General features: G+C 41.2%; 1 protein-coding gene and 1 pseudogene across 5 annotated transcripts in view; one reads left to right on the top strand and one right to left on the bottom strand.

The window, feature by feature from the left end:
• Window positions 1–20,767, top strand: part of SUSD1 (sushi domain containing 1) — a 177,539-nt gene that overhangs the window by 80,359 nt on the left and 76,413 nt on the right. For all 5 annotated transcript variants that reach the window (XM_037797037.1, XM_037797036.1, XM_037797035.1 and 2 more), the window contains exons 6-7: window positions 16,457–16,554; window positions 17,129–17,315. In XM_037797037.1, coding sequence (XP_037652965.1) covers window positions 16,457–16,554; window positions 17,129–17,315 — 285 coding nt within the window. The remainder of the gene's footprint in view (window positions 1–16,456; window positions 16,555–17,128; window positions 17,316–20,767) is intronic.
• LOC119505088 lies at window positions 10,572–16,393 on the bottom strand (annotated as a pseudogene).

The following is a 20,767-nucleotide window of genomic DNA, read 5'->3' as shown; positions in this document are numbered from 1 at the left end:
AAAACCACTGATTTGTCATTAGAGTTTATGTATTTTAGATCCTGTAGGAAGTAAATAGTGGAGTTACAAATCAAAAATAAGTAATATTGCTATTTATATTTACCATGTGATCTTTGCTGGAAATCTTTATTTCTTCATGTGGTTTCAGTCAATTGTTTAGTGTCCCTTCCTTTCAGCCTGCACAATTCCCTTTAGCATTTCTCATAGGACTGATCTGCTGGTGATGAAGTCCCTCAGCTTTTGATTATCCAGGAATGTTTTCATCTCCCCCTCATTTTAACCCTCCAGTTGTTTGTGAATTTTCTAAGTCTCTGATAGTTATTGTATTCCATTGTGGTCAGAGAATGTGCTTTGAATAAATTCAAAAAAAATTTTTTTAATTTGTTGAGGCTTGTTTTATGTCCCAGCCTATGGTCTATTCTGGAGAAAGATCCGTGATCACTAGAGAAGAATGTGTGTCCTGGTAATTTGGGATGTAATGTTCTATATATGTCTGTTAAATTTCTCTATATCTCTCTCTCCTTTCTTTGTTTCTCTGTCTGTAGGGCTCCCTTTAGTATCTGAAGTAGGGCAGGTCTTTTATTAGCAAAATCTCTCAGCATTTGTTTGCCTGTGAAAAATTTAAGCTCTCCCTCAAATTTGAAGGAGAGTTTTGCTGGGTAAAGTATTCTTGGTTGGAAATTTTTGTCTATCAGTATTTTAAATATGTCATGCCACTGCCTTCTCGCCTCCATGGTGGCCACTGAGTAGTCACTACTTAGTCTTATGTTGTTTCCTTTGTATGTGGTGAATTGCTTTTCACTTGCTGCTTTCAGAACTTGCTCTTTCTCTTCAGTGTTTGAGAGTCTGATCAGAATATGTCTCGGAGTGGGTTTATTTGGATTTATTCTATTTGGAGTTTGCTGGGCATTTATGCTTTGTGTATTTATATTGTGTAGAAGGTTTGGGAAGTTTTCCCCAACAATTTCTTTGAATACTCTTTCTAGACCTTTACCCTTCTCTTCCCCTTCTGGGGCACAAATGAGTCTTAAATTTGGACATTTTATTTTATCTATCATATCCTTGAGATCCATTTCAATTTTTTCAATTTTTTCCCCCATTCTTTCTTTTGTTCTTTTGTTTTCTGTTCTGTGGTCCTCAAGGATGCTGAGTCATTGTTCAACTCCTGTAGTCTTGTATTATGATTATCCAGAGTCTTTTTAATTTTGCCAACAGTTTCTTGTATTTCCATAAGATCTTTTTTTTTATTTACTCTTGCAATGTCTTCTTTATGCTCTTCTAGGGTCTTCTTTATGTCCTTTGTATCCTGTGCCATGCTCTTCTTCATGTCCTTTATATCCTGTGCCATGCTCTTGTTTTTTTTGTCTGTAGTTCTTTGATTAATAGCGCCAAGTACTGTGTCTCTTCTGATCTTTTGATTTGGGGGTTTGGGTTTGGGTTCTCCATATCGTCTGGTTTTATCATATGCTTTAAGATTTTCTGTTGTTTTTGGCCTCTTGGCATTTGCTTTACTTGATAGGGTTCTTTCAGGTTATAAAAAATACCGATCACTAATTTTTCAGGTCTACAGCTTAATGGCATACACTTTCTCTAACTAACCAGCAGATGGCATGCACGAGTCACCTATTCCCCTCAAGTCAGTTCTCCCCAACTTTGTCTTTGTGGTGTGTGGGGATCTGATTCTTGTGGGGTTCAATTGGTGCACTAAGTTTGGGTGTGTTTTTGGTGCTGTCCGCTCTGAATGTGGGACGTGTGTCTGGGTGGTTAGGGAGGCAGGGCAGCTTTAATAGTCAAACCTCCCAGGTGTTCCTGAAGATTTAAGGCTGTTGCAAGAGTCTAAGCTTTCATTTCAGTCTCGCCACAGATTGTCTCTGCTGCTGACCCACAAGTCCTTGGTATTGGCTTAGGGTCCCTGGGATTTCTGAGCAGGTTCCCCTTCTCAGCCATGCTCTTCCAGGACCTCTGCTGAGGGAAGGTTTTGCCACGTCACAAATGTGCGCTGGCCCTCCAGGGAAGCCCTGGGCCTCCGGGTCATGCAGGGGCACTCCCAGCCTGCTGTAAAGATGGTTAAATGGGGCGTGTTAATTTCCCCCTTTTCTTACAGCTCTGCCTTCCCAGCTCCAGGACAATTAGCTGTGGGTGCACTAAAAAGCCACTGTCCACGGCCAATACTGTAGCGTGTGCACAGTGCTGCGGGAATCACTCTCTGTCACGCTGGGACCCTTGGCCTGGCTCTGGGCTATAGCTCTGGTCCGGGCAGAAGCGTCTCTAGCCTGCTGTGGAGATGGCTGCAAGTGGCATGGCTTCTTTCTCCTTTTGGCTCCTCTCTGCCCCACTGGCCCCAGGACAATCAGCAACAGCCTATCCTCCATGCCAGACACCAAGATGTTGGCCCAGCCCGCTCCTGCTGTGCTTCACTACGTGGTTCTCACAGTCTTAACCACAGCTGCTCCCATTTTTTTTTTTTTTTTTTAAAGAACCAGTCAGTCTCCAAATGCCAGCCCACCGTTTCCACACACCGCAGTGCGGCCGCCGGACTTTCAGCCGACTCACTCACTTGTTTCAGCATGCAGACTCCTGGTTTCACCAAATGCACGGTCCCTGTGGATTTAGCAGACCTTGTCTGGCTGGTGCATCACTGGAACTGGTGTTCTGGGTCACTTTCTGCCTTTTATCTAGTATTTTTCTCGGAGGTATTTTTTTGCCCTGTCTCACCTAGCCACCATCTTAGGGTCTCCCTATATGTGATGTCTTGAGTTTGATGAATTTGGGTGTATTTTTTCCTAATGCTCACAAAAGTCAATATGCAATAGACATAAAAATTTGTTTATGTATCACCAAAAATCATCCTAAAGTGTGCAATGCATTTTAAGAAAGTACTCCTCTAAAGCCATGCTACTTCTACGTATTTGTGTGATCTAAATTAAGACTTAAAAAAAAGAAAGGGAACATTTCAGAATTCTTATAGCCACGCATGAAATTATTCAAAGTCTTCACCTTGGGAAGCTACACCCTGATTTCCATGATGCTGCCACTGTCAAAAGTATTTGTTTTGGAATCCCTTTTTGGGAATTGCCTTTTGAGGTTTATGTTTATGAGTCTATGAGTTGCATTGGATCAGTTGTATTACTTTTGAAACCAGAGACTGTTTTTGACTAGAAATGACATTGAGCCTGATGATCTGTTTGGGTCACCTGAATTTATTCTGTATGACCTTGTACTATTTCCACAAATAAAGGGAAATGCTAAAACTTGGAAACCAAGAGAGTATACCAGCCAGGCGCCTGTCCTTGCAGAATGGGCCTTCGGAAAGACTAACCTGTGCACATTGCCTCAGTTCCCCTCCCATTCTCTTCTCAACCTGCTGAAGGGAAATCAGGCACCAGCTCCCCCACTTCACTGTAGCTCTCTCAACAAGGTCACAATGACTACCTGTTTGTCAAATTTATGCTCTAGTTTCAGTCCTCCTTCCTCTTAACCTTTCCACAACACTTAACATTCAACCAATCAACCAATAATAAATATTTTTTGAATATCTCTGTCCAAGGCACTGTGCTAGGTCCAAAAGATAGAGAGATAAACATGGTCTTTGCCATCATAAAGCTTATATTCAGAGCAAGATATTAAGCAACTAATTATATAATTATTTAGTTAAAATTGTGATAAGTACCACAGAGAAGTACTTGATGTTAACAGAACAACAGAACATATAGCATTATATATATATATGTATATATATATATTCATTTGCATACACACACGCACACACACTGAGTCTAAAGTAAAGCAAACATTCTTTATTACCCATTGAGCTTTAGTTTCCCAAATCCAATGCAAACTTCAGCTGGACCCTCTGGAGTCCTCTGTTTTTACACCAGAGAGACCTAATGTCCTGCAATGGGACAGACCAAGAAAGCCTGCTCTACCTACCTCTACCTAAAGTCAAACCTCAGATCTAATTGTTACACTGTGGGCCTCCCTCATGGGGAGAAAGAGCCGCATGAGAGAAGAGAAGGAATTGAACTTGCCTCCAATGCCTTGACCTGTTCCAGGCCTTTATAGGGCAGAGAGGGAGCAGGCTGTGGGGGTGGGTAGGAAGAAGGGTGATAACTTTCGAGGAAGCATCCTTTCTTTCCTCCCAGCCAACCTCTTCTCTTCTGCATTGTTCCTTCTTCTCTGATCTCCCGTTGGGGTTTTGGTGTTCCCCAGTGTTCTGCCTTTGGCCTCCTCTCAGTGTCATACCTGGATACCTGACCAGCACCCAGGCCTTTGATGACCATCCACATACTGACAACTTTCAAGACTGTTTTTTCACCAGGACAGTGTGTGGATAACTCAAATTTAGCATGTCCCAAACACAGTTGTTTATTTTCTTTCTCACTCACCTGGTCTGACTCCTCTTACATTACGTATGAGAACTGTAAAAGGCACCACCATCCATTCAGCCTCTCAAGCTGGAAGGCTGGCAGTCAGCCCAGACTCCTCACTGTTCCTTATCTCCCACCTCCTATTGATTCTCCTTCAGAATTGTCTCTTGTTTTGTCACGCATTGCCCTGATTTGGTTTCTTTACCTCTTTCCTGAATAACTGCTTCTATGCAAAGCTCTCAGATTTGGAATCTGACAGATCTAGTTTTGCCTGCTTACTATAGCTCTCTGACCTTTTGTAGGTTACATAACCTCTTTAAACTTCAGGTCTGTAAAATAGACATAATATCCAGCTTGTAGGGTTGTTTTGAAGATTAAATAAAACAATACCTTGGACATACTGAGCATAAAGTCAAATTTAGTAAATGTTAACTTATTATTTTTGTTCTTGCTCCTTGTGGATGCTGGAGGACGGGATCAAGTGTAGAAAGAGCTATCAGTGCCTGACACATGGTATTCGCCTAGTGAATGGCATTGTAGTCTTTCCTCATGGCCTCCATTTCCTCTGCTGCTCAGTCTCTTCTTCAAAATACACCTGAGTTATTTTTCTAGAAAGCAAACTGTTTCCATCATTTTCCCACTTTTGGTTTTCTCCATTGCTCAGAGGGGTGACTCTGAACTTCTTGGGCTGCCAGGTCAGGCCTTTCCCAGTCTGACCCTCCCTTCCTCCTCCAGTCATGTGGTACTTCTCTCACCACACAGAATATGCCAAACCTTTTTACTCTTCCAGGCATTAGGGCCAGACTGTCTGCCTGCTTGGATGTCTTCTCTATGCTTCAGTCAACTCATCCATTAAGGTCATGAAGCCTGGTTCCCCACCAGCAAGAGCTGGTGGCTTCTTTCTTAATGCTTGCAGTATGTATGTGTAATTGTAACTGTGACTGTTTTCTTCATCTATTATGCAACATGCTCCTTGAGGGAAGGGCTCTTGCTGTCATCATTGTCACATCCTGGTGCCTGGCATGGGAAGATGCTTGTCCTGTGGTTTCCATTCAGTTAATGTCAAAAGGTGAATGAAGAGTCCTGGAGACAGTTCCAAAGAGAATTTGAAGAAATGTTTTCAGTTATCAGTGCTATTGGTATAGGGCTTAGCCTTCCAAATGATCTCTTTAAAACGGTAGTATGAATCTGGTGTTTCATTTCTGATATGTGTAGAAAGAAGTCTTTCCAACTGATTTGTAGACACCTGGAGGGAGAAGCACCTAGATTTGTTAGACTGCTCCTTGGGATGAAATATCTGACATCCCTGTAATTGGATCAGAACAAACCAAGCAGCTCTCTTTGAAATGCTCAAACTTCTTCATGAAAATTTGGGTCCCATCTGTGCAGAGAGCATGGCAGACTGGAGGCAGATGGCCTTTTTGGATGTCATTTGCAGTTGTCATAGTGAATGAGCAGGAAGGAAGGACAAGAAAGGAAACCTTCATGTCTGTGACTACTTTCTCATCTCTGCTTGGGTGGCAAAGGGGCCCAGAGTGAGAAGGATTTGCTTTTCTGGTAAACCAGACAGAAGGGGGAGAGGTGGGATGTTTTCTTTTCCCTTTGGACCAGGTGCTAAGTTACCATCGGTGGGATGCGTGAGTAAGCAGAGGAGTCCAGAGCTCCAAGTCTTTGAAGGTAATGGAGAGGGAAGGGGCCAGGAATGTTTGGGGCTTATTGATGCTTATAAAAGACAGGTGCCAATGTCATCCTTATGCTACCTGAGGAGGTGAACTGGTAGGGTCTTTCCAGATGGTAGGGTATCCATGTCCACTATTGGAATATTCCTTTGATTTCAAAGTGCCTGTGCTCTGGGGAGAAATATTGATGTAGAGACCCAGGAATGTTTTAGACAGCCTTAGGTGATGCTCTGGTGTTGCTACAGGGGTTTGCCTGCTTCTCTCTCTCTCTGGCTCCTTTTATTCTTTTTTTTTAAATGCAATTTTATTGAAATATATTCACATACCATACAGTCATCCACAGTGTACAATCAGTTGTTCACAGTATCATCACATATTTGTGGCTTCATCACCACAATCAATTTTTGAACATTTTCATTACTCTGAAAAATAAGAATAAAAATAAAAGTAAAAAAGAACACCCAAAACATTTCATACTCCTCCTCCCCCCATTATGCATTTACATTTTGTCTCCCTTTTTTCCTGCTCTTTAGTCCATATGCTGGATAAAGGGAGTGTGAGCCACAAGGTTTTCACAATCACACAGTCACACTGTATAAGCTATATAGTTACACGATCATCTTCAGGGATCAAGGATACTGGATTGCAGTTTAACAGTTTCAGGTATTTCCTTCTAGCTATTCTAGTACATAAAAATGAAAAAGGGATATCTATATCATGCATAAGAATAACCTCCTGAATGACCTCTTGATTCCATTTGTGATTTTTCAGCCACTGAAACTTTATTTTGTTTCATTTCTTTTCCCCCTTTTGGTCAGGAAGGCTTTCTCAATCCCATGATGCCAGGTCCAGGCTCATACCTGGGAGTCATGTCCCACATTGCCAGGGAGATTTACATCCCTGGGAGTCATGTCCCACATGGGGGGTGGGGGGCAGTGAGTTTACCAGCTGAGTGGGCTTAGAGAGAGATGGGCCACATCTGAGCAACAAAAGTTCTCTGGGGGTGACTCTTAGGCACCATTATAAGTAGGCTTAGCCTTTCCTTTGTAGTAAGAAGCTTCATAAGGAAAAGCCCCAATATTGAGGAATTAGCCTATTACAGTGGTAGTCCCCAATGCTTGCAAGAATTTCAGAAATTCATCAGGTGGGGAAGTTTAATATTTCCACATTTTCCTCCAGGCTCTCAAGGGGGCTTTGCAAATACACCTTATTCTCTGCCAAGATTACCCTGGGATGTATCAGGGTTTCACACCAACCTGTACAAACCAACCAGCTCTCTCCCCCTATTCAAGGTTACATGTAATTATGGTGTTTGAGTAAACTGACCATACAAGTTAAATTATATAGCGTGCTACAGAAAGTATAGATTTTGCACCAAGTAAACATCTCTTCCTTTGGTCTCACATAGAAGTTGAGATTTTAAAACACGGTCATTATCATCCTTTACCCTTTAGTCTGGTTTACTTTAGTTGTAATCAAGTCCATTTTGTTCATCTCTCTAATTGCAATCTGAACTCTTTTTCGGCTTTTTAAACATTTGCTGTATGGGGTAATGCTGATACTCATAGCTGCTCAACCCAGGCTCTGAGTCTCTGGTGTCATGTAGATACCCAAAGTTACAGGGACCCCAAATTATATACAAGCAGCTCAGCATCTCAAAATCTAGAGATAACCGCTACAACTCATGAATAGATGTGACTGCTGTAAGAGCTTACTATCTAGGGACCTTTACCATAAGCCTTCCCCTGATTGCCTATGCTCTCGGATTCAATTCTCAGTTTGCACATTATAGTTAGTCCATATTAGTGAGGGGTTATAATGTTTGCCTTTTTGATTCTGGCTTATTTCACTCAATATACTATTGTCAAGGTCCATTCACTAGGTGTATACCTCACAACTTCATTTCTTGTCCCTGCTCTGTATTTCATTGTATGTATACACTACAGTTCACCGTTCTATTTATCAGTCAATTTACCCTTAGGCCACCTCCATCCATTGCGAATCACGAATAAGGCTTCCATAAACACCAGTGTGCAATGCCCACTCACGTCCCTGCTCTCAGTTTTCCCAGGCATATACCCCAATAATGGGGTTGCAGGACCCTATGGCAACCCCATAGTTGGCTTCCTGTGGAACCACCACACTGTCCTCCAGATGGGCTGCACCATTCTACTTCCCTACCAACAGGGAACAGGTACATCCCTCTCTCCACATTTTCTCCAGCACTTGTATCTGTCTGTTTATTTTTTAACAGTTTTATTCACACACCATTCAATCCACCCTAAGTAAACAATCAGGGATTCCCAGTATGATCACATAATTATGCCTTCACCACCACAATCTATATGAGGGCATTTCTATCTCTTCCCCAAAGAAAGAGGAAAAGGGGGGAAAATGAAGAATAAAAATACAAAAGATAGAAGAAAAATAAAAGTAAAATATAGTGAAAAGGTCAGAAATCACCACCACCGAGAATCCCATATCACTCCCTTATGCCCCCCTCTTATAGACATTAAGCTTTGATGTTTTGCCTTGTTACAATTAATGGAAGCATCTTACAATGTTACTGTTAACTATAGGCTCTGTTTGCATTGATTGTATTTTTTCCCCTATACCATCTGTGCCATTATCTTTGATGCAGTCGTGTGTGGGCAGACGTATTAGTGTTGATCAGATTGTAATTCTTTGAGTGTTTCCATGGAGATGCAACCCACCCACCTGTAGGTGACAATTCTGGTTGGATGATTTACATGGAGGTGTAGCCCCACCCATTCAGTGTGGGCCTTGATTAGTTTACTAGACACTATACAAGCTCAGACAGAAGGAGCAAGCTTGCTACAGCCAAGAGGGACACTTTGAAGAATGCTCAGGAGCTGAGAGAGGAGCTGCAACTTACAGAGCAACATTTTGGAGACGGCCTTTGAAAGCAGACTTTTGCTCCGGAGAAGCTACTAGAGGACAAATGCCCCAAGAGCAACTAAGAGTGACATTTTTGAGGAGCTGAAGCCTAGAGAGGAACGTCCTGAGAGAAAGCCATTTTGAAACCAGAACTCTGGAGCAGATGCCAGCCACCTGCCTTCCCAGCTAACAGAGGTTTTCCGGATGCCATTGGCCATCCTCCAGTGAAGGTACCCGATTGTTGATATATTACCTTGGACACTTTATGGCCTTAAGACTAACTGTGTAAACGGATAAACCCCCTTTTATAAAAGCCAATCCATTTCTGGTGTTTTGCATCCCAGCAGCATTAGCAAACCGGAACACCATCCAATTTTCAGCACCTTGCAATGTTGACATTCATTTGTTCTCCCTCAGTTAAAAACATTCTTATATTTGTACATTTAATCACCATTGTTGACCACTCTAGGTTTCACTAAGTTATAAATTCCCAGCCTTTATCTTCTATCTTTCCTTCTGGTGTCATACCTGCCCGTAGCCTTTCCTCTTTCAACTGTACTCCCACTTATCTTTATTCAGAGTACTTATGATATTGTGTTACCATCACACACTATTATACTATCCATTCCATTTCTGGATCTCTACAGTCAATCCTGTTGAGCCGTCTGTACTCCTTCAGCATCAAATGCATGACTGCCAACCTCTTTCTGTCTCCTGATAGCCTGTGTTCTCAACCTCAAATTTTGCTCATCAGTGTTAGTCCATCTTAGTGAGACCATACAGGCTAATTTCACTCAGTGTAATGTCTACTGTCTACCATTTTGTCTTTTGGATTTTACATGTCATTTCGTATTTTATTTTTATTTTTTCCTCTCTCTCTCTTTTACCCTTACTGATAGTCTTCATTTCTATACTCTTCTCCCAACCTCTCTCTATTGTCTTTTTCTATCTGCCTATGGTGCTCCCTTTAGTATTTCTTATAGAATAGGTATCTTCACAATCTCTCTCAGTGTCTGTTTGTCTGAAAATATTTTAAACTCTCCCTCATTTTTGTTTTTAGGTTTGCCAATTTTGTTTTTATTAAAAATATAAAAATATCACCTGCCATTACCATCATTTCATAAAAGGAAGAACACTTCTACACCAAAAAAAAAAAGAGAGATAAGAGGAGCTCTTTAAATGCATTTAAATTTTTGAAAAGCTTTCTCTAGTTCCTTGACTTTTCTCATTTTACCTTGAACCATTGTCTTAACATTTTTTCTTTTTTTCTTATTCAAAAATGCCTTCATTTTTCTTTGAGCTTGAGGTGGAGCCTTGTGATGGTTAGGTTCATGTGTCAACTTGGCCAGATGATGGTACCCAGGTGTCTGATCAAGCAAGCACTGCAAGGACATTTGTGGCTGGTTAATAAATCAGAAGGTTGGTTTATTAAATCATCAGTCAATTGGCTGTAGCTGTGACTGATTACATCCATGAAGGTCATATCTTCCACAATGAGAGAATGCCATCAGCTGGATTTAATCCAATCAGTTGAAGACTTTTAAGCAAGACAGATAGAGGACCTTCACTTTGTCTTCTTCAGCTAACCAGTGAAGCATTTCCTGAGGAGTTCATCAAAGTTGCCAGTTCATTCCCGATTAAAATGATCAACTGTGAAGTTTCTGATGAACTCAATGTCTTTCCTTTCTAAATATTTTGCTCCTTCAGGAATACATATGGCTTTGATGGTTCCTTGAGGCTTTCCAAGTGCATCCTGAAGAAATCCAATTTCTATGTTTCTGAACACATCACTGATATCCACAAACTTCATCCCAAAGCGAGTGTCAGGTTTTTCAGTTCCATAGGTGGCCAAAGTCTCAAGAAAAGTCATAGAAGGAAAAGGAACCATCACAACATTTTTGTCGTTGGGCCAGGAATACTGAAGCAAACCCTCAGTTAGACTCTGGATTCTGGTCTGGTCTACAAAAGACATCACTATGTCAATCTGGGTAAACTCGGGCTGTCTGTCTGGTCTTGAACCTTCATCCCTACAACATCGAGCAACCTGAAAATATCTGTCTAAACCGCCAACCATCAGAAGCTGCTCAAACTGTTGAGGACTCTGAGGGAGAGAATAAAACTTTCCAGGTTCCCTTGATGCTACCACAAACTCTTTTGCACCCCTTGGAGTCTTCTTAAACAATGTTGGGGTTTCTATATCTACAAACCCATGCAGATTACAGAGATATTCTCGTATTTTCATGACCATCTGGGACCTCAATCTCAGGTTACATTGCATTTGGAAACTATGCAAATCTAAGTAGCGATACTGCAAATGAAGAGCCTCTGTTTTCATCACAAAGTCTTTAATTTCAAAGGGCAGTTTCTTGCAGGGATTCAGAAGCTCAGCTGTTTTAACTTCGATTTCAATTTCACCTGTTGGCATTTTTGGTTTGTCTTGTCCTGGAGGTCACAAAATAACAGTCCCAGACACTTGCACCACAGATTCCACAGGGTCGTCACATAAAATCTTCTCCACAGAAGCTGCTGTCTCATCCTGGGGAATGACTACTTGAACAAGCCCATGGAAATCTCTCAGGACCAGGAAGGTGTTTTGCCTTCAGTACTGAATCCATCCACACAAGGTGACCTCTTGGCCTAAGTGAGAAGAATGCAACTCTCCACAGGTGTTGGTCCTGGCAACAAAGCTATTGAATTCTGGAAGTCTCCTCTGTGAACTCAGCACCAGACTTCTAGAGAGGGAACCCTAGATCCGTTGGGTGGTCTTTCTGATGGATCTGGATAAACCCCTGTATGGCAGACCTAGCCCACAGGGAAAGTACGTGTTGGAGCCACAGGATGATGAGAGACGCTCACAAATCCCACGCTGCCACAGTTGGATGGTGGTCAAAAGGATGTTTGGGAAATACACATAAAATACCTTAAAATTCTATGAGTTCACACTCTCTCCCCCAATATTTCTCCTCCACTGATCATTCACACACGGATATAGAAAGCAGATAAATCTCCAAAATCTTTGGGGCCCTTAGAGGGGTAGGTGGGGGAAAGATCTTTTTCTCCCCCTCAATGCATTAGTTTCTAAGACTATTTACACACAAGGCTGAGGCCAGAAGTGACAAGAACAAGAGAACCATTCCACACAGCAGGGCAAGGCGTGAGTTCCCTCCCTCATTTTTGAAGGGCAGTTTTTCAGGGTATGGAATTCTTGGTTGGCAGTTTTTCTCTTTCAGTATCTTAAATATATCATACCATCGTCTTCTTGCCTCCATGGTTTCTACTGAGAAATCCTCATATAGTCTTATCGAGCTTCATTTCTTTGTGATGGATCACTTTTCTATTGCTGCTTTCAGAATTCTCTCTTTGTCTTTGACATTTGATAATCTGATTATTAATGTCTTGGAGTCATTCTACTTGGATCTGTTCTGTTTGGAGTACTCTGTAATTTTATGTCTTTCATAACAGATGGGAAATTTTCAGTGATTATTTCCTCCATTATTCTTTCTGCCCCTTTTCCCTTCTCTTCTCCTGCTGGAACATCCATGACCTGTATATTCATGTGCTTCATATTGTCATTCATTTCCCTGACACCCTGCTGATAGTTTTCCATTCTTTTTCCTATCTGTTCTTTTGTGTGTAGGATTTCAGATGTCCTGTTCTCCAGTTCATGAATCCTTTCTTCTGCCTCTTCAAATCTGCTTTTATATATCTACATTGTGTTTTTAATTTCTTCCGTTGTGTCTTTTATTCCCATAAATTTTGCCACTTGTTTTTTCAAACTTTCAGAGTTCTTCCTTATGTTTGCCCAATGTCTTCTTTATATCCTTCATCTCTTTTACCATATCTTCCTTCAACTCATTGATTTGATTTTTGAATTTATTTAGGAGATTTGTTTGATTAATAACCAGCTGTTTTAATTCCTGTATCTCAGTTGAAGTGCAAGTTTGTTCCATTGACTGGGCCATATCTTTGCTCTTCCTAGTGTGACCTGTAATTTTCTGTTGTCTAGGCATCTTGTTTCCTTGATTGCCCCAGAAGACATGGGCCCAGGTCTTAGGAGGAGGCTATATTCAGTATCAGGTTTCCCTGACAGTAAGACCCAAAAGATTGACATACTTTCCTGTGAGGCCTCTAGACTCTGTGCTTTTCCTATCCTGCCCAGCAGGTGGTGCTTGCCAGCCTGCAGCTCCCCACCAGTATAAAGAGTTGTGGCATATTTAATTCTCAGTGGTTCCTGTCCTGGCCAGGGACCAAGGGTGTCAGAAGCTAAGCTTAAGCTTGGCTTTTTTTCTTTTTTTTCTTCCCCCCAGGCCCTGGAGTCTGAGTTCTCTGAAGGAGGGCTGCCACTTGGGCTGGGCCACACCCCCCTTTTCTTAGGGAAGATAAGCCTTTTAGGGAATTGTCTTCTACACTTGAGTTTTTCCTCCGACTCTCTATCTTAACTCCATCCTTGCCTGGGTCAGTATTGAGAATTTAAAATGCCTGAGGTTTTCTCTAATGAATTACTTAGAATGAGAGAGAGAGAAAAAAGGAAAAAAGCAAGGAGTCCGCTTTTCAGAGCCAGTCTCCAGCTCTCCAATTCACCAGGCAAGAACTGCAGTTGGTACCCGGTTCTCTGTGCCCCTTTTCTTGGGACAAAGCCCTTTGCTAGTATTCTGTCCTCAGTGGACTCTAAAAGCCTCGGTTTTTATTTATTTATGTATTTTGTTTCCAGCAGCCCCATCTCCTCTCTGCCAGGATAAACCTCTTGGTTCCTTTCCTGCTTGCTCCAGGTTTATCTGTGCTCGTAGCATGTATTCAGTAGTCCAAATCTGTTAATTAAAACCACAATTGGAAATTGGTTGAGCTACGTTCCCTACTCCCTACCGGGACTGCCTCTTTCTCCTACAGCGAAGTTTTGCAACTCAGCCTGCTGTGCCGGTTGGGGAGGGGCACCAGCTCCTCAGTTTGGGGAGCTTTACTTATAGTTCTGTGCTGTGATCTCAGCTGTTCCACCCATTCCTGACTGTTCTACAATGTTGTCCGGTCATGGATGTCCCTTTGTCAGTTATTCCAGACCATTTTCTAGTTGTTCCTGGCTATTTACTAGTTGCTCTCTCAATTTATTCTTAATTATTGAGAGCTGACTTGGAATTACCCAAGACCAGGTCATGTGGGAAATAGTCTCTTGTAAAGCTGATAGTGGGATGACTTAATAAAGATGTGAAATCTATGGGCAGAGAGATCCATATATCAGGGTCAAATGAAACGTGGCATTGCTTCTGAGTGCAGAAGAAATGAGTTGACCTTACAGGTGCCTGAGGTGCTTTGAGGAAAGCTTCCCTTCCCACTTGGAGGCTGAGAAGTGATGCCCTGGAAGGGAGAGTTGAGGGATGGGCATCCTGCCTTGAATTTCATAGAAATCAGAGCCTGAGGCAGAGGGCTTATGTTTATGATGCAATAGGGAATAAAATCCCAGCAAGCAGGAGTTAGGACCAAGGCAAGTAAAGCAGGGAAAAAGACAAGGCCAATACAAGGATACCTTCTTACAAGGGCCTCCACTAAATGCAAGGGATTGCTCCATCTGTGGGACTGCATCCTGAGAGGTTGTAGAAATGTGGTAGGGCTGTCATTTAGGGAAAAGAAAGGGGCAAGGATTTATCCCCTAGCTCCTATCCCCATAGGGAGTTAACTTCCAGATTGCCCCAGATCAGGATGCAAGACACAGTCATGCTGTCAGAGCCCATGCAGAGCTGGCACAAGGAACAGATGAGGCTGAGAGATTCTGAAGAATCCATAGGTGTCTGAGTCAATGGGAAAGCTTGAAATTGGGATTGTAGAATATTCATATTTGGTGAAATGAGGATTCCCTTCTCCAGGGATGACAGTATGGTGACTTCTATCTGCAGAAAAAAAATATATTTTTGATGCTATTGTAAATGGAATTGTTTTCTTAATTCCATTTTTGGTTTATTCATTACAAGTGTGTAGAAATATAATTGATTTTTGTATCTTGGTCTCATATCCTGCAATATAACTCATTTCTTAACTCTAGTAGTTTTTTTTTTGTGTGTGTGTGTGTGGATTCCTTAGGATTTTCTGTATACAAAATCATCTCATCTGCATAATGATAGTTTTACTTATCTGCTGGGAATTTGATTACTGATTGATTGGGAATTTGATTTTAAAGAAATAAAAAACTAGATCCTCTCTTTTCCCATCTGAACAACTTCCCAGATGGTTACTGGGGTCCACTGGAAACTGTCTTACCTCAGGGAACGAAGGCCCTAATGTAGTTTTCTACATTGCCAAATTCATTGCATGGAATGAAGAGAATCTGTCTCAACATGCAGACTATTTAAAGAAGCAAAACAACCCCAGGAAATAGTGGCTTCCTGAAAGATCAGGATTAAATAGCTTCAGTTAAAGGTGTTCCAGAAGTGTTAGGAAACTTGTGAAGAAATTTACTTAGTCTAGCCAAACGCTGCTCCTGAGGGGTGATCCTGGGTGCTGACACATGGCATTTTCCTCTTGGGAGCAACAACTACCTGAAGTGCTCCATCAACTGGCTGGGATGAGGGAAGCAGATCTTAACCTGTGCAGCTTCAGGGAAGATTCCAGGCTCAGTATTCTACCTGATAGAGTGCCAGTGGCATCCAGTGGCCTGTCAACTAATCACAGGGTGGAATTTCTGACCACACTCAAGCAGGTGTCTAAGCAGAGCATGAATGGTGATCAGAAGAGGGATCAGCTGTGTGCAGATAAACTGTCATGCCCTCTGTTCTAGTTTGCTAATGCTGCCAGAATGCAAAACACCAGAAATGGATTGGCTTTTATAAAAGGGGGCTTATTTGGTTACACAGTTATAGTCTGAAGGCCATAGAGTGCTCAAGGTAACACATCAACAATCAGGTACCTTCACTGGAGGATGGCCAATGGTGTCCAGAAAACCTCTGTTAGCTGAGAAGGCATGTGGCTGGCGTCTGCTCCAGAGTTCTGGTTTCAAAATGGCTTCCTCCCAGGATGTTCCTCTCTAGGCTGCAGTTCCTCAAAAATGTCACTTAATTGCTCTTGGAGTGTTTGTCCTCTCTTAGCTTCTCTGGAGCAAGAGTCTGCTTTCAGCCGCTGTCTTCAAACTGTCTCTCATCTGCAGCTACTCTCTCAGCTTCTGTGCATTCTTCGAAGTGTCTCTCTTGGCTATATAAAGCTTACTCCTTCTGTCTGAGCTTATACAATGCTCCAGTAATTTAATTCAGACCCACCCTGAATGGGTGGGGCAACACCTCCATGGAAATTACCCATCCAAATGTCTTGTCCACAGTTGATTGAATCACATCTCTATGGAAACACGCAAAGGATTCCAAAATCTAATCAACACTAATATGTATGCCCACATAAGATTGCATCAAAGATAATGGTGTTTTGGGGGACATAATACATTGAACTGGCATACCCTCCAACGTAAGTCCCCATTAGGCTATTTTCCAAAGGCCATTGGTATTTTCCGTGAGTGGATTCTCTCTTTTTCTATTTTAGAAATAACAACAGAAATTAGTAATGTATCAGTGTTTAATAATACCTGCATAAGGTGGCAAATCATCCCAGGAAGAATGCACTCCACGACTGTGTATGTGGTAAGTAGAGGGGTCTACTTTTTCCTGCTGGGGTGTCAGTGGTGTCCCAGGAGAATATGGTTCAGAGGAACTTGCTTCTTTAAGAGCTTCTTAATCTACTTGCTTTCCAGATTTTTAAAGCTATCTGGATTATTCTATTTTGCATTTTGTATGTTATATATTTGCCATCCGACAGGATGTGTGTGTGTGGGGGGGATGGATAGTATTTATACTTGGCATCATTGTTAATGCTTGTTTCCAAGCACTTGTATTTCACTCCCCCAGAGCAGGCCTGGAAGCATCTGCTGACTCAGTGACAGAATGATACGAGTGGCCCCAGATTGTGGTTGCCTACACTGGTTGCTGGTTATTCGTGTGCAGGATAGCACCCCTAGAAACACACCTCATTCACTTCTTAGGGTTATTGATTACTGGGCTGGCCAGACATTACCACCAGATACACAGGTTTACCTTAGCTGCCCACCGTGTGGTGCAAAATGCAAGAGCAAGAGACTAGGATCCAGCACCACAGAGGTCTCTCTCAGTTGTTTTAACTGTACTCATGTGGGATCATTTGTCTTTTCCCCTCCCCAAGATTTACATAAAAGGACAACGGTTGGACCCTGTGGAATCAGCTCATGTGAAGACAGTCAACTTGACCACGGGCAGCTGGACCCCAGAAGTGTGCCTAGAGCTGTACCAAGGGGCCAACTACACTGTGAGCATTTCTACCGCACCTCCTGGGCGCTCGGTGCCAGCCATCATTGAGTTCCAGACAGCTGGTAGGTGGAGGTGAAGTCTCTTTTCCTCCTAGAAAATGCTAAGCCCGAGATATGGGAAAATGTGCTTTAGTATCAACAGCGCAGGATAGTTCATATGTGCTTTCTGAGGTTTGTAGCCCATGGGCTGTAATTGCTCCAGGGGTCAGAACTGGAGCAGGTCAGTAGGACAGATTCCCATCATCCCAGTGCCAGGCTGAAAGGGCACTGATGTATTGTTTCTCAAAACGGTCCACTGGTTGAGTCAAGGCAATCAAAGGGCATCTAAAAGAGGAGAATATTAGGGTAGCTGCGTGGCTTATCTTTGATGGGAAACATGAAAGTCAATTCTTGTCCTTACCTATGAGAGAGAAGGAGTCAGGGAAGGTGTCAGGACTAATGCAATACCTTATGGGCAAACCTTGAGAAGCCATCATTGTCATTTATTATTTTGGGGGATTTGAGATAGTTCTCAAATAGTTTTTCTTTGTTTGTTTGTTTGTTTTGTTTTTTTTAGTTTAATGCATTTTAAAGCAAACTTATAGGTACAGCACAGAAGACAGCATTAAGAACATGTACTTGCATGCAGGACAGCTGAGTTAGAAAAGTATTGTGAATGGATGGAATCTACTCTATGATAAAAATGCCACAAACACCATTTAGTTGCCATCAATAAGAAATTTACTCCTTTTAAAAAAATCTAAATGCTGGCATTATCCAGAAGAATTTAACTGGTTTATTTATTATTGTTATAAAGGTGAGCTGTTGAAATGTGTTCACTGAAACATTTTGACTTACATTAATGCTTTATGTCTCTGCATTTATATTAGAAGTTCACACACAAATGAAAATGGAAAAACTGCCAATACCTGATTTCTATCCCCTACTTTCCATTCACAATCATTTACTTAGGTACTTTTTGACCTCATGGAAAAAAAAAAATCTAACATTCAGAACTACCAATAACAGGAGGAAGAAAAAAAAAATTTTTTTTTAGAATGAAATGTTTCCCATCAAGTGGATCTTAAGCACGTTCTCCACAAATGCGGTGTGCTAGCTGGATGTCTTTTGGCGTAATTGTTACACGTTTGGTGTCAATAGCACACAGGTTGGTGTATTCAAAGAGACCAACCAGATAGGCCTCACTTGTGTCCTGCAAAGCACTAATCGCTGGGCTCTGGAAGCACAGATCGGTTTTGAAGTCCTAGCAATTTCTCACCAGACGCAGGGAAGTTTGCAAATCAGAAGTTCAGTGGACTTCTGATAACGTCTACTTTGCGGAGTGCAATACCGGGCCTGTAACGATGAGGTTTCTTCACCCCTCCAGTAGAGGGCGCACTCTTGAGAGCGGCTTTTGTAGCCAGTTGCTTCCTGGGTGCTTTACCAGTTGGTTTGCGGGCGGGCTGCTTTGTGTGAGCCACGGCACAGAGACCTCCTTACTTACTCCCCTTCTCCTTGACTGGAGCTCGAGGAGCTAGAGGCGGCGCTGGCGTTAGAGAGCGATCGCTGCAGTTAGAGCGACGCGGCGCTGCGGCGGTTGTGAACGCCTCAAATAGCTTTTTGATGTCTTATTTAAGAAAATGACCCTTAGGTATTACTGCCACTAGGTACTGGGAGTTGATACATATTTGGCAGAAATAGTTGAAAACTCTACCAGTTTTAGGAAATGACCCAAGTTAAGTCTTTGGGTACTTAACTTATAGAAGAAACAAAATGATTTATTTCCAAATAAGTGATAAGTCGGCAAAGATATTTTAAAATTAATAAAGCAACTAATTAGAGAAACTTTTACAAAATTAGTAATTAACTGCTGTGGATTTATTAGAAATATGTCTTTAAAAGATCATCCCAAACTTTACATTTATCTGTCAGTATGCAGTCAGAATGACAATTTGCTGCTCAGTGTTAGCTGTTTATACCAATACTGTATCAGATCAGCCCTTCAAGTTAATTTCCACTGGGCCATGTATGGTCTTTGGAATCAGACGACTGATTATGTGCCTATACTCTGCATTAAAGAGTTGGGTGACCATGGCTTAGTTATTTAATATTTCTGGACCTCTGTCCTCTGTCTGGAATTGTAAATGGAATTAGTTTAAATTTGCAAGTTCATCTAGTGAGAATTGGGATTTACAAAGAGTCACTGCAATTGGGAACAAGGTATGTTTCTACATGTACTCAATCTCTACTCAAGTCTTGCCTCCTTGGTGTTTTTTATGCACTATTGTAAAAATTGGTCATTCTTTCTTCTAGATCCTACTCATTTATAAGTTGTCTGATTTCATGATCATGGTTATGCTAGTTCCCTTAAAATAACTGGGGTTTTCCATATTTTTTTTTTTTTTTTATGCTCTGAAAAAGGTTATATCACTTTGGAATTATTCTGTTCCTTTAAAGTTGGATGAATTTCCTCATATGATCATTTAAATTTCATCCCTTTGGGGGAGATAATTCTTTGACAACTTTGTCATTTCCTCCATGATTTTTGGTCTGCTTATGTTACCTACATTTTCTTGAGACCATTTTTATAATTTGTAATTGTGAAATTTTATATAATCCTAAAAAAATGTCCATTTGGTTGAGATTTTAAATATATTGGCAGAATGTCATATGTCACACATATTTATGATTGCTTTGGATTATAGGTTATATCTTCTTTCTGATTCCTAATTTTGTTTTTCTCTTTCTTTTTAAACATGATTAGGTTATCATGGTTTGTCTGTTTTGGTACTTTTTTTCCCTCCCAAAGAAGGGCTCTCGGGTTTGTAACTTGTTTTTCCTTATTTCTAAGTCACTGATTTCTCCTTTATATTTATTATTTCCTTCTCCCTGCTTCCCTTAAGTTGGTTATGTTGTTCTATTTCTAAATTCTTGAGTTGAATAAGTAATTCATCTTTTTTCCTACTCTTTCCTGTTTGATAATAAAATATTTTAATTTCTTTTTCTCCCCTCTGGATTTGAGTTTTGGCAGAACTCCTTAGGCACTGATAAATTTTCACTTTATCCTTACTTTCAAGGCATGACATAATTACTATTCTGAGTTTTCCTTTGAAGAATTATTTATAAGAATGTGAATATATGTTCTCTTTATCCTTCAAAGCATCATATAATTGCTATTTTGGTTTCCCTCCAATTGAAGAATTAATTATAAGTGTGTTATACAAGTGGTAGATTGTTTTTGTTTTCTTTTTTTTTATGTATACACTTTGTTGTTAAGTTCTGTTACATCGTGGTATACTTTGGGGGATTTATTGACGTTTTCTTGGGGCTTACTATTAGACCAAGATTTGTAATTTCAGTGGGTGCTGGGTAATAAGGTAGAGTCTTTGCTTGTAGGTGGAATAAAATCCTGTCTTAAGTCAATGTTATTAATACAGTTGTTTAGGACTTCTGTTAATTTTTGCCTACTTGGATTGTCATTTTTGTCTATTTCTCTTAGAAATCCCAATTGTTTTGTTTCACGTATTTTGATGCCA

Source organism: Choloepus didactylus, chromosome 10 (assembly GCF_015220235.1).
Source record: "Choloepus didactylus isolate mChoDid1 chromosome 10, mChoDid1.pri, whole genome shotgun sequence".
Lineage (NCBI taxonomy): Eukaryota > Metazoa > Chordata > Mammalia > Pilosa > Megalonychidae > Choloepus > Choloepus didactylus.
The sequence above is the reverse complement of the archived record's forward strand: the minus strand, read 5'-3'. Positions and strand labels throughout refer to the sequence as shown.